Source organism: Psammomys obesus, unplaced genomic scaffold (genome assembly GCF_907164565.1).
Source record: "Psammomys obesus unplaced genomic scaffold, mPsaObe1.curated_primary_1811, whole genome shotgun sequence".
NCBI lineage: Eukaryota > Metazoa > Chordata > Mammalia > Rodentia > Muridae > Psammomys > Psammomys obesus.
Genome location: NW_026596152.1, coordinates 7,551,337 through 7,565,696, shown reverse-complemented (window position 1 = coordinate 7,565,696; position 14,360 = coordinate 7,551,337). Strand labels below are relative to the sequence as shown.

Below are 14,360 nucleotides of genomic sequence, written 5' to 3'. Positions count from 1 at the left end.
ATATGCAGACAAGGGACATGTGAGCATGCTCAGTTTAATATTATGCTTTTTCATACGCTGCATATTCAAAATGTGGGGGGCGGGGCACAAACACAGCTGGGACTGATGCCTCATACCTCTAATCTTAGCACTTAGGCAGAAGCAGGGCAAATTCTGGAGCTCAGGGCCAGCTTTGGTGACATAGTGAGTTTGAGTACAATTTGGGCTACATGAGACCTTGGCCCCCTTCCCCCACCACACACACACAAGACAAGGTTTCTCTGGCTTTCCTGGAACTCATTCCGTAGACCAGGCTGGCTTTGTGTCCTCTAACTCACCGAGATCCAACTGCCTCTGCCTCCTGAGCGCTAGGATCAAAGGCATTCGACACCACTGCCTGGCTGAGACCCTGACTCTTAAAAACTGAAAAGAAGCAAAAGGAAAAAAAGAGCATAAGGGCTCAGGGGTTAAAGATGCTTGTTGTGCAGGCCTGGTAACCTGAATTCAATTCCTAGAACCCATGTAAATATGGAAGGAGATAACAGACTCCACAAAGTTACCCTTTGGCTTCCACATACATTCTGTGACACCCACACATACACATCATCGTACATACACATCATGGCTGCACACAAATAAAAATAAGATTAAAAAAACAAACAAACAACAGACACCAAAGCCCTTGAGAATTTCATTTTATAGTGAGCAAAATTGATTCTAAGTTACTTAGGCCTAGGTCAGAATGACTTCACAGCCCTGGCTGGGTCCTTGTAACTTTTTCCCTGGAGAGTCCTCTAGTTTTGGAGGCCAGAAGCCCAAGTCACATGCTCCAGACTCTTGGTGGGTGGGCCTGCTTCTTTGGCCTTGCTTGTGGAGTGGATGTGCACGGGTCTGCTTTTATTGCTATTTTAGTGTGTATTCCTACTTATGGAAACAACTTCACTGTAAAACTAGCAGCCGCTTCAGATCTACCTAACGTTTAGCCTTCCCTCTGTCTTTTAAAAGTCTCACTAAGTAGCCCAGGCTAGCCTGAAATCCGTCATTCTTCTGCCCTGCCTCCTTAGCATACCACCATATCTGGACTTACCATGTCTCTCCTGCTTTTTTTTTTTTAACTGCATATAAACATGGAGTGTGTGTGTGCGCGCGCAGGTATATGTGTGGCAAAACCAACAGGTGAAGGTCAGAGGGGAATTTTGTTAGGTGCTTCTCTGCTCCCACCTGGGATCTAACTAAGGTTGCCAGTCTTGTGTGGTAAGCGCCTTGGCTCCCTGAACCATCTCGATCTTGACTGCAACCGAGTCCGTGTGGAGGGACCCGCCTGGCGCCATACAGGTATGTGCATGCAACTCTAGGATTCCGCATAATAAAAATAATCAATGCTGTGTTTTACAGTAAGTAGCCTGTGCATGCAAATACCTTCACCCCCCTCCCCATAGCAGCAAGGGCAAGGTCATGCTCATGGAGAGTGGGCACATCTAGATGGGGGGGGGGGGGAGACTGCAGACTGAGAGCCAGAGGCACACTACTCAGCCTTGGGAATCACCAAAACAAAGCCACAGAAGTAATATATGCCATAACACACACCATAAACATAAAGAACTGCCACTGTGCCCTCTCCCGAGAGAAACTCCCAGTGCATGAAGGCCCTGCTTGAAGATGAGGCCTTCCTTCCAGGGTGGCATTGCCCAGCCACCCTCTCGAGGGCAGCCTGGCACCCAGATGTCCACCCGCACCCAGCTGACCCAGGCCAGTCTGCTTCTAGGGAGGCTACCGTGTGGATCAAGGCAGGGAACTGCTGATTGTGGCCCCACAGCCCCTGCCCAACTTCCCCAGTAGGGGTGAGGGGCAAGGGGGCAAAGGTCGGGCTCCCTGGTCCCCCTTTATGGCTACTGTCCTCACAGGGACAGCTTATCACTCTTGGGCTCCTGCTAAGCCTTGAAGGTTCTTTCAGCCAAGAATCAGGCACACTGGCCCTCAGTGGTGACAAGTGGTTCTGTGGCCCACTCAGCAAGATGCTGTGGACAGTGTCTGCTAGCTTCATTCGGTGAGGTTTCCTGGCTAGAGATGTGTGAGCGCATGCACGCATGTGTTTTGGGTTTTGAGACAGGGTTTCTCTGTGTAGCCAGCCCTGGCTGTCCTTGAACTCCCTCTGTAGGCCAGGCTGGCCTCAAACTCACAAAGGGACGTACGTCCGCCTCTGCTTCCCACAGTGCTGGCCTGCCAGTTGTTTCAGGTCTTTAAAAATGGCACCTTCTGGGCTGGCGAGATGGCTCAGCCGGTAAAGGAACTTACCAGCAACTTTGACAACCCAAGTTACAATTCCATGGTGGATGGAGAGGACTGACTCATGGTATTCTCTGGCCTCTGCCTACTCACTGTGGTATGTGCGCGCGCGCGCACACACACACACACACACACTCTAAAATAAAGGTTTAAAAAAAAGACACAGTCTAGGTGCTGGAGAGATGGACTGTTCGCTAAGTTGTTCTCAGGGGACCTGGGCTTGATCCCCAGCACCAACACGTTGGCTTACAACCAGATTTAACTACAGTTCCAAGGATTCGTCACCTTATTCTGACCTCCAAGGGCACCAGGCATGTACGTGATACACAGACATACATACAGGCAAAGCATTTATACATCTAAAATTAAATAAATAAATCTTAAAAAAAAAAAAAGAACCCCCCTCTGGAAACAGATACCTGGCTACTGCTGGGCATAATTTAGTAACAACCCAAGAAAGTGCAGTAATAACAAATAACTACAAAATGATGCTTTCTCTTTAGAAAAACAGAAGGCTGAATTCATTTCCCTAGGTCACAGCTCCCCGTTAGACATGGGTCAAGATGGACAGACCTGAGACCCAGTTCTGGGCTAGTTCCTTCGTCACTCTTTGGAAGGGGCCCAGTGGCAGGAAGCAGGAGAGAGCAGAGAACGAAAAGAATTCAACAAATCACTTTCCCCGCCTCCTCTCAGACATTCTGGCTCCTTTGGGACAGAACAGACCTTCTGTGTACAGGGGTGGGGTGGGGGTGTCCTCTCGGCAGCCGAGCCGCTCCACCCTCCCCTGCGTTCTGATTCTGCCAGGTGTGGCATCGGGTGTCCCCTCACTGATTCCCAAGCATCTCTCACTTTCCCAGAGCCTCTTGCACAACTGAGATTCTGTAGAAAACAGGGGCAGGGGCAGAAGTCGCAGAGGTCCCCAGGCTCCCAAATTCCCCGAATTCTTGGCATTTTGCATTTCCTCTTGGGAAATAATAAAATCAGCTGTTTATACCTCTGGCAAACCCATTCAAGTCCATTATCCCTTCCCAGGGTAAATTAAGTCTGTCCCATTTAGATTCAAGGTTTGTTCCATCACCAAACATTTCAGGGAAACAGGCTAAGGGATGACTTGAGAGGACCTGCCAGCACCTTTGCAAGGAAGAATTCACAGGAACAACCCATTTTTCAGAGTGAGAAACTGAGATCTGGGGGGTTGACTCCCCCAGCGTGGAAGCTGCAGGGACAGAAGGAACCCAGGGGCCCCAGAAGTTTCTAACTCCACCTCTCCTGGCCACCAGCCCTTGGGAGTTACTTATATTAGACTGAGTTCTCCAGAGAAACAACCAATAGATGCATGTGTGTGTGTAGAGGGGGGAGAGAGGGAGAGAGAACTTGGTTTATTTTAAGGACTTGGGTCATGTGATTGTGGGGGCTGGCAACTCTGAAATCTGTAGAGCAGGAGGACAGGCTGGAGGCCTACCCAAGACCTGGCATCCCTGTCTTGTTTTTGCGTGTGGAGGCAGAATCTTTCTTTCCCAAGAAAAGACTGTTGTCTTTTCTCCACTGACAGACAAGGTCCATCCATGCTGCAGAAGACAACGTCCTTTTTAAAACATCAAGATTTATGCATTCCATGCGTAATTTAAAAACACCTCCAGCCACATCTAGACCAATGGCTGACCAAACTGGGTATCCTGCTCTAGCCAAAGGGACACATAAAATTAGCACCATAGTGAAGTGAGGGTCTTTATCACTTTAAATTTCTACACTAGAGGCAAGGCCAAGGCCAGGGCCAGATCTCCAGTATTAGAATCAGGCCTCTTGCTGTCCTCCTCCTGGGCCTGAGGGAAGACTTGGACTGGCTGAGACGCTCAGATGGAATCCAGAGGCCCACTTCCAGCTCCAGAAAGGACCCTTAGCTGGCTGAGGGTGAGGCCCTGCCTGCATGGGGCTCAACTGTCTGTCACTCTGGATGGTGGGAAGAGTGGGTAAGACATCACGGTGCCCTTCCTGAGGGCTTCTTAGCAGGAGCCATGGGTAACCCCCGGCTAGGTGGACTCACCCCTACACAGCCCTGATCCTCAGGACCTGACGCTCGCTCTGTGGGGGGATGTCCCAGGGGCTGCCGTCACCACTGCTGCAGCAGCAAGGGGGCAGTGAGCTTTCAAGGATACAGGGAGGAGACAGCCACGTACCCTGAGGGTGGGAGGAAAGGAGTGATGAGGGGGAGAGGGTAGAGATGGACAGGAGGAGGGCCTAAACCACGGCACTGGCAGGAGTCCAGTGCTCCCAGCCAGCTCCCTGCCCATACTGTTACCCACAGTGCACAGCTTCCAACACAAGCACCGCTCGGAAGGACCTGCTCCATCACTCCGGTCTGCATTTGTTCCGATGGCTGTCCTGCCTCCTTTGGCTTCCTGGATAGGCCTCTGATAGTTTTCTAGAGCAATTTCTAGTGGCTGGAGGCGGCGTTTAGTGGTAGTATGTAATTAGCAAGAAGCAGGTCCTTAATTTGATTGATGGCAGGCAACAGACATACAGAATCAGACACACACACACACACACACATTTCATGTCTGGAAAATTGTCTGAAATTCCATCCTAATACTTGCTGTTTCCTTTCCAGGCTTGGGCCTTCCTCCTGTGGCCCCATTCCCAAGAGTCCCCTCTTCTGGCTCAACTTCCCTTTGAAATGTCCTACTCCATCCCAACCATTTCTAGTCTATTACTCTTGACCTGCTTGACTGGGCCGATTTCTAAGCAGCAAAAGCCATTTCTTGAGGGGTGGGGATTCTTGGAAAAGGTAACTTGGACGGTTTTGTGTCTGAGTTTCCACATCCCAAACCAGCCCATTCAGTGCTCTTGAAGGTCCTAGGGTCTACAGCTTCCTGGAAAGCCCTGGGCAAGAGCCCACCACTGCTTTTATTCTGAAACATAACTCCAGGAGGACATGGACAACTTAAGCCTGCAGCTTGGAATGATAAAAGCTCCATAGATTGGTATAACCTAGAAAAACTAAATTGACCAGGATTACTGAGTCTGCAGGAACTGGAATTAAGCACAGGGCATGGGGCACACCAGACTGTAGTTTCTTGGACCTGCTAGAAGGGGAAATAAATGCAGGCAGCCTGGGAAGCAGGTAGGGGAGTCCTGGATGCTGGCAGTCTTCAAGAGCTCAGTATGGATGGACACCGTACCTCTGCTTGTATCCTGCGCGCCTGGATGGTGTCCAGATCCGCTCAGGCTGCCTTTGATTCTATCTGATGGGTGTTCTTTAATAGGTAGGAGTGTTGAACTGGAACATCCTTAGAACAATGGTCCTCAACCTGCAGGTCATGACCCCTTTGGAGGTTGAATGACTCTTTGGCAGGAGTCAGATATCCTGCGTATCATACATTTACATCATGATTTGTAACAGCAAAAATACAGTTATGAAGTAGCAACAAAAATAATTTTATGGAGCGGGTTGTGGTGGCGCACACCTGTAATCCCAGCACGGGGAGGCGGAAGCAGGAGGATCTGAGGCTAGCCTGTTCTACCAAGTGAGTTCAGGACAGTCAAGGCTATACAGAGAAACCCTGTCTTGAAAAACCAAAATAACAATAACGATGATAATAATGATTTTTATGGTCACCACAGTAACATTAGGAACATGCTGTGAAGGGTCACAGCATGAGGAAGGTTGCGAACCGCTGGTCTACACGGCTCAGGAGTATGACAGCAAGCACTGGTTGAGAACCTCGGTCAAGCCCTGGCTGCTACTTCACTGCACTGCTCCTGGCCTTCGGTGATCTAAGAGGCTGTGCTGAGGACTTGGTAGAGTGGCCAGGCAGCCTCAGCTCACCAAGATCTGAACTTGCACACACTCTCATGGAAGCTGCTTCGAGAACAGCCGTGTAGGACATGCTGGGCATGGCTACCTGAGTGGAGCTGAAGGCTTCCTGTGAAGGAAACCCAGGTGACGGATGACCTGGCCTCACTCGCCAAAGGCCTTTAATACTCCGAGCTCTTGGTCTGGCTGGGCTGCCGGGAGCAGAGGCACGGTTCAGTGCTAACAGGGAGGTGAGGAGCCGTTCAATGTCAGCTCATCACTCCAGCTCTGTTTCCATGCCTTAGGTTAAGGAACGATGTTCGACAAGTGTCGCCCAGTGCATGTGCTCTGGAAGGTGGCGCTCCCCATCTTTCAGTGTCTGCCCTTACCTCCTTCCTGCTCTTGCCACAGGAGGGGGGGGGGGGGGCAGGGCTTCCTTCCCCTCGAAGGAGCTCCTTCACCTTGCCCATAAGGAGGAAACCCAAGCTTTTCTTCTGTCTTTTCTTTTCCTTCCTTCTTTCTTTTTGTTGGTATTTCGACACAGGGTTTCCCTGTATAGTCTTGGCTGTCCAGGAGGATGAGACATCCAGGGTCATCTTTGCCTCTTATAGAGTTGGGGCTGGCCTAGGCTGCATGAGATCCCCTGACTTAAAAGAAAAAGCTAGATAGTGAATGAACAGATGGATATGGTTTGTGGACTAGAAACCCACACAGACATGTCTCCAGTGCTTGCTCTCTCCGCCTAAGCACTGTGCTTACATCTAGACAACCGAAACAAGCAGGTTTAGACTCCCTGGCTTGTCCTATCCTACCCTGTTCTCATGACTTCTCTGCCCATCTTCCTATCTGTAGGGTTGGAGGGGTATAGAAGGAAGCCCCCAAAACTCAGGCAGACTAACAAGAGGCGTTTTGTTGTTTTTTAAAAAAGAGGTACATGTAGTCAAGGCTGGTCTTAAACTTCCGATCTGGTCTATACCTCCCCAGCACTGGTATAAAAGGCATATGCCACCCCACCTTGCTCCAAGAGACATCTTTAAAAGTCTGCTTTTTACCCAGGGAGATCAGAGTATGGAGAGACTCAGAGACTCAAAGAGAAGCCAGAAGATGCAGAAGGAAGAGAGGCAGGAAGATGGAGATGGACCGGGAGGAGACACGGGCGGGAGGAGCAGCTCTGCAGGTAAGCATGGTGTTTTCTCTGCCTTCTGCTACTATAACAAAATGCCCCAAGCTGGTGACTTATACAAAACAGTCTCAAGTTTATTTAGCTCACAGATCTGGAGGTCAGATATCCAAGGACACAGCGTGGCATTTGGAGAAGGCGTTCTTGCTATGTCCTGACAGCATAGAGAATCTCAATGGTGAGACAGGGCAAGGGTATGCCGGCTCAAACCACCACTCCCATCATAAAAGCCCCCCCCCCCCATACTAATTATCTTGACCTTGGAGGTTAGCTGTGTCACACAAGATCTTCGGGAGGGCGCATTCAAACCATGGCACATGGGCATCGGACTCAAAATGAGTCAGCCTCTGCAGGAAAACACACTTGGGTACTCCCTGGTCTCAGCTGGACTCCCATGTCTATCCTGGTTAAGATAAAGTTAGAAACATCAAAATGCCACATCCCCTTGAGCAGCAGCTGTCGGCGGAACTCCATATGGTCGCAGCAGCCAGGAGTCTGAGCTAATAAAAGTTAAAAGAAAAAAATTTTTTTTTAAAAGGAAGAAGAAAAAGCAAAGCTGGGAAATGCTCCCAGAGAGCCACGTGGGCACTACTCAGAGCCGGGGTGGGTGGGGTAGGGAGAGAGGCAGGCGCTGTCAGGAGGGGTCCCGCCCCTGTGTGGCAAGCCAAGGTCTAGTCCTCATTTTGAACACTCAACTACTTGAGTAATGGTGAGGTCCGCTGATGCGGTAACTGGGCCCTTCCCCTCCAGTACTTAACAGGAGGAGGACATAGAGCAGGAAGGAGTCTGGGCAGCTGTGTCTCCTTCCCTCTGCAGGCATACATGGAAGCCCTAACCTCCTGGCCGGGGCTTTCAGAACAGGCTGATGCTATAAGGACTCTGGGATTCGTGTCCTTAAAAAGGAATCCCCAGAGCAGCTTTTCATTTCTGTGTACACAAGGGCACTCCTACCAGATGCTGAACCTTTGGGGGCCTGGATCCGGGACTTCTAGCCTCTGGATTTCTAGTTGCTGATAAAAGCTATTCAGCCTGTGGTATTTTGTTCTGGCAGCCTGCAGGAACTAACAGAACTGGCAAAAACACAGCCAGGAAGATCTATAGGGAGGACCAACAGGCACACACATATGCATCTGTAAATATCTGTGTTTTCTCATACAAAACTCTCATTGCTGTCCTGGTGGGGAAGGTGAGTCAGATGGCTGTCTGAACTTAGGGGAGGGACTCTCTTGCAATACTGACCCCGCCTCTGTGCATTCTGATTGCATCCTGATGGGCACAGTGTAGAGATACTAGCTGGCTGGTGAGGAGCCTCTTATTTACTGGAGGTAATTGATTATGGGGAACAGCTGTTGGAACCCAAACGTCAGGGGCTACCTTGGCTGGAGTTCAGAGTGGAAATAATTGAGAAATCTGAGCCAACTCCAGCAGACTCACGAGAGCCCATGGCCAGAATCCATGGGCTCAGGGGGGCGTGTGCCTGAGACATTTAAAACTGTGTCGGCTACTGGTGGCACGGGTCTGTGATCCCAGCAGGGGCAGGTGGATCACTGTGAGCTCAGTGCATATTGAGTTCCAGGAAAACCTGAGCTACATAATAAGACCTTGTCTCAAAAAGAGGAAGAAGAAAAATAGGAGGAGGAGGAGAAAGAGGGGAAAGGGGAGGAGGGAAAGAGAAAGAAAAAATAAGCCAGAACAAACGAGAAGATGACAGAGCTTTTCTGAAACCTGACCACGTACCGGTGTATGGCTTCAGTTGCAGGAAGGCACACACACAGGAATGTCCTGATGCCAGGGGAAGGGCAATTAGGCCGCACTGCCCTGCCTGAGCAAGAGCTCAGAAGGGACACTGGATTAAAAACAGCTTCTGGCAATCTTCAAAAAGACAGCATTTGTTCCAAAAAGAGGGACCCCTCCCTTAGGCACCTCCCCGCCAAGACTATGAAGTCAGGGACCAGCCTCCTCTAGCTGGTCTAGAGTAGCTAGCCCCATGGTTCACTTGGCCACTACAGAGGTTGCTGTGTCCCTGGCAGCCGTGGAAAGCAGCAAAGCAGGTCCTGACATCAGCAGCCTCTGCACCTTTATCACTGGAAATGCTTGCATGCAGCCCAGACAGATTGGTAGAGATCAAAAAGGAAGGCCCCTTTGTGGAGGGAATACATGTAATCCTGCAGGAGCTCACCAGGAACAGGGAGGCCCGACTCTCCCATCAGGCTTTGCTCTCCTCCTGCCACCTCAGCAGAGGCCCTAGACTCCACCTGCCCAACAGGATCCTGTGGTGCCAAGGCTGGGCACCATGCCACTCCTCTCTCCAAGAACACCTCAGCCTGGCAGGGTGCCAGGCACAGTCAAGCTTGTGGCCATCAGGGATTTCCTGAAAACTGGCATGCCCAGAAACCTAAATGCAAATGCACGGGGATCTCACAGCCATGCCGGCAGCCCGATAAATCAGACGCATGCTTCCCGAGGGCACACCATGCTAACGGCCTATACACATACCTCTATAGCAAAAAGACTTACGAAGGACTATCAAGAACCTGCAGAACCTGCAGCTTTTCAATACTGTACCACGGATACGGGAGATGCTGGGTCTCTACTCTCAGGAAACACATGACCTTGACTGACAAAAGGTCAAGGAGCAGGGGGGAACTATGAGTGCTCAAATACCTTGCACTCTGGTGGGTCTGACTTGCTAACTAGATACCAGAGTGTGGGCTGGTGTGCTCAGGAAGTTAGCCAGCTAAAGGTAAAGAGCACGTATGGAAACGAGATGCATTCTAGGTGGAGGAAGATAAGAGGTGACAGTGGGGGCCTCCCTGCTCTGCTCACCTGTAGTCTCTTAGGAGGGAAAAGGTGGCCTCCAAAGTTCACTGTGCTTGTCCTTCTGTCTTTGGGCAGGAGACCGGCCAGTCAGCAGGGGGTCTCCAGGTGCTCAGACATTACCCAGCTCCTCCTGAGTCAGTGATATGTGTATAGAGTCCACGTGTCTGGTTCTTGTTTGTGTCTGTGGTTTCAGGAGGACAACCCTGCCGTTCTGGACAGTATGCAGAGCCACGAACCCGAGCCACGCTGAGGTGAGGCCAGTCAGGCAAACAGAACAGCTCTGCCTCTTAGGGGCACGCCGTACCAGTCGTAAACCAGCCCAACTGGACTCTCTCCAGGGAAGTAGATGTTAGGGTTTGGATGAGTGTCCTTCAAAGACCACGAGTTTCTAACATGTGGTACTCTTGAGAGGGGGGACCTCGTGGGAGGTCTTGGGACCCCGGCTCCTTCCTATCTCTGCTTCCGAGCCACTATGAGGTAAGCAGCCTCCTCAGTCACACACTCCCCGCCTTGATGCACTGCCCTCCCACAGGCCCAAACGACCACTACCTGAAACCTTTGAAGCTGTGAGCCCAAACAGAGCCTTGCTCATACATTGACTACCTCAGGTATTTTGTCATAGTAACAGCCGACTAACACAGGAGGAATGGTGGTGAACTCAGAGGTGGGTTGCCGGAGCACATGCTCGATTCCTCACATTCCGCTATTCTGTGAAGCAGGACAAGAGCACAGTCTGGAATTCCGGGGACAGAAGAGAAACTGCTGGGCTGAGGCAGCGGAGACACATCTTCCATGTGGTCTTACTCTCTGCCAGGCCATTCCTTCCCCAGGACTCTTTAAAGATGGCGAGTCTGAGCCCCCAACCCCAAGATGTACGAGGAAGCAGAAGGCCTAGGTGAGGGGTGTGATGGGGTAAGAGGGGGGAATGGCTTCCTTTGTTGTCATGAGCATCTGTTCCAGACTGCTTCTGAACCAGGAACTCCTTGGTTTAGGCCTGAAGAGAAAAGCCACATGATCTTGCCCCCAGCCCAGCTATACCCAAAGTAGGCCAGATGCTCCTGCTTGCCATGAGAACACATCTTGATTGGCAGTGCCAACAAAATTTCACACACTTGATAGCATTTGCTCCGCTCAGTACCCAGGATCCTTCTTTGGGAAACAAGGACATACAACTCAGAGAGGGCCCAAGGTCACAGCTGACTGAGGACCAAAGGCAAGCCCCCCCAGGCTTGGCTCCAGGCCCCTCTCAGGTCACACTGTTCCTAAAGGGAAGAGGATGGCTCTGTGAGCCTTCAAGGCATCCTGCCTGTACCTTTGAACTGTGTGTGAGGCCTTTCCACAAGGGATAAGCTGGGGATTCTCCAAGCAAAAAAACACTCCCCAAATCTCACAAGTGGCACCAGCAGCCGTCTGCATCAGCTTACCATGAACTGCCACATGAGGTTCTGAACTGTCTATATGCAAACCACAAAGCAGGGGAAACAGAGGTATGCTCTGTGTACTTCTTGAAATTCTTTGCAAGGTCAGGTGCATTTGTCTGAAGAGAGGGTTCGAGGCTCTGAAACAGCCTCAGGAAGAACAAGGACTCAATTCCTTGAGGATCACAGGAGTTACGGGTCAATGCTTCCTCTAACCCTGTATATGCTCTGAACACACAAAAATCCAGTGTCAACAACTGGGGTGTAGCTCTGTTGGAACAATGTTCGCCTGGCATGAACAAGGCCCACAGCTTGACCTCCAGTAAGAAGTAAACTGGGTGTGATGGCCCATGCTTGTAATCCCAGCTCCTTCGGGTAGAGGCTAGAGGATCAAAAGTTCAAGGTCAGCATTGACTATGCAGTGAGTTAGAGGTTAAGGACACAAGACCTTGCTTCAAAACATTTATTGCCACACATGTTATCACATACAGGAGAAAGCACTATGTGACTGGGGGTGGTCAAACTGCCCTGGCTCCTGCCAGGAGGAAACTAAGATGGAAACAGTATGTGAGAGGAGAGCGACTTAGGCTGCAGCCCAAAGCTGGCCAGACCTTTGGCTGGCTGCTTTCAGGGTCCTAGAACACGCCCTTCTCATTGGTCACAGACACTTGGACATCCCTGAGCTCCACTCCCACATGCCTAAGGCCAACGACCATTTCCTGGAAGGGCTCTGATCCCCATATTACAGGCAGCAAGGGCAGCTCTCCAGGTCCACAGCCCTCATCATGAGCCACAGGGCCAGGGCGCCCCAGAAAAGGGGGAAGTCTGATTAACCCTGCCTCTTCCCTTTAGCCCTTCCAGGCCAGTGGTTGGAGAGGTGCCAAAGCACCAAAGACATACAAGCGAAGACCCTAAAGGACAGGCCCAGGTTCCACATACCAAACATCGGCCTCCTCCCTGAAACCAGTCTCAGCCTCCATTGGTGGGCTTCTAACTGGCGCTTGCCAATGCTGCCTTTTCTCCCCACCCCTCAACAAGGGCTTGTCAGTTTCTTCCACACGTTGGCATTCTTGAGAGCAGCGCTCCCAGGACTGGGGAAACAGCATGTGATCAGTACAACCCTCTTACTGTCTATTGCGCAAATAGCTTATGATGGTCTGGAAAATCCATTTTCTGTGTGAGAGAGACAGAGTTACCGCGGAGGCCATACAAAGTTGGCTTCTGATTTTCAAAAGACAGAGACATACACATCGCTAAAGTTATGCGGTGTAAAATGTCGTCTTTCTTTGATGATTCAGCCCAGGGAAGGTACCTGAGGATCCAGCAGCCCCTGGGGCATCACTGTGGATGTCATTAGAAGCAAAGGTGGAAGCTTTACATCGTACCTGTCTGTGGTATACACACCTTAGGAACAAACTCCAGAGAAACATGGAAGGGTGTGAGGGAAGCCACGGTACAGAATCCAGGGAGATGTGGATCCAATTAGATTCTGGAAGCTCCTCCCAGGAAGTAGTCCCTACAGCCTCTTTTATCGGCCATGGGAAAACCTCACAAAGGTCAGCTGAGGTTCTCCCTCCCCCATCTGCAGCAACTGCTTACCTACCGGGGTCCTTCAAGAATATAGGGTCTGTGTGTGTCTATGCAACAAAACTAGACCAAAGCAATCACTGTTCTGCAGAGCACCCACGGCCCTCCTGTCTCTGCTGCCCCACAAGACCCTGTGGGACAGGCAGGCTACCACTTTCCCTAAAGGAATCTGAGAAAGGAAAACAAAAACTGAGAGGTGGGTGACGCATGAGCCTTCGAACGGAGGGAACAGACCAGATCTGTAGTTTGCCCCTAACCAGTAGAGGTTAGAGCACTGGCAGCCTAGAAACCAAGCCTAGCTTCATTCTGGCTAAGACTTCGGGCAGGGGCTCCTGGCCAGGACCAGTCAAAGTTAGGGGAGGCTAAACCACAATACACAATATCTCCAGGTGGCAAACGACCTAGGGACTGAAATCTTACCAGTGCTAGGGACATGCCTCAGAAGCTGATTTTTGCAGGCAACTGAGCATTCCCTAGGGACCCTTGGAAGAGGGTGATAGGTAGTGGGCAGAGAGCAAGAGAACCCTGGGCCAAGTCAGGCATGCATCTCTGTCCCCTCTCTCACCAACTATCCCCGGGGACCTGTGGAGGAGAGGAGCGGGGACAATGGTCCAACAGGTCCCCTTCATCAGCCTCGCTGGTCACCCTACTCGCCCTAGTCTTGAGGGCCCCAAATTCAGAGGGAACGCAGAGGCACCTGCCGCCACACCGCTCCACGCCCGCGGAAGAGGGACCCTTGGGCGGTGCCTCCGACGTTCTCTTGTCCCCCCCCTCGTAGGGCGGGGCGCTCCGGGATCCGCCGCGCCCCCCATGCCCCCTCCCAGAGCTCACCTGGCGCAGGTGCTGCAGCAGCGTCCCCGCCTCCTCCCGCCGGCCCTGGCGCACCATCCGCAGCAGCTCCTGGACCATGCCGACCCGCCGATGGTAGGGGGGTAGCCCGGCGGCCGCGCGCCCCGCCTTGTCCCCGGCGCGCAGCAGCAGCGACGCCCAGAAGTCGGGTCTCTCGCGGCGGGGGGCGGGCGCCGCGCCCGGGCTGGCTCTCTCCGTCAGGCTGCCCTTAGTCTGCCGAGTGCCCATGCCGCCGCCCGCCCGGGGCCGCGCGCGCCGGACCAAGGCCGCGTCCCCCGCCGGCTGCGCGCCTCCCCGGCGGCAACTTTGGGGGAACTGTTGCGCGCGGGAGGCGCGGGCGCGGGGCGGGGGCGGCTGCGGCCCGCGCTCCCCTCGCTCCTCCCTCCTCGCTGCCCCGGCGCGCTCTCCCGGCGCTCGCCGCCCGCCCGCCCGCCGGCCCCGCCCCGCC

The 14,360-nt window shown here is 52.2% G+C and overlaps 1 protein-coding gene across 1 annotated transcript in view; it reads right to left on the bottom strand.

The window, feature by feature from the left end:
• Lrrc75a (leucine rich repeat containing 75A) overlaps positions 1-14,293 on the bottom strand; it is a 37,036-nt gene extending 22,743 nt beyond the window's left edge. The window contains exon 1 of the mRNA XM_055594153.1: positions 13,895-14,293. Within this exon, the coding sequence (XP_055450128.1) occupies positions 13,895-14,140 (246 nt within the window). The 5' untranslated portion in view covers positions 14,141-14,293. The remainder of the gene's footprint in view (positions 1-13,894) is intronic.
• Between the last annotated feature and the right edge of the window lie 67 nt (positions 14,294-14,360).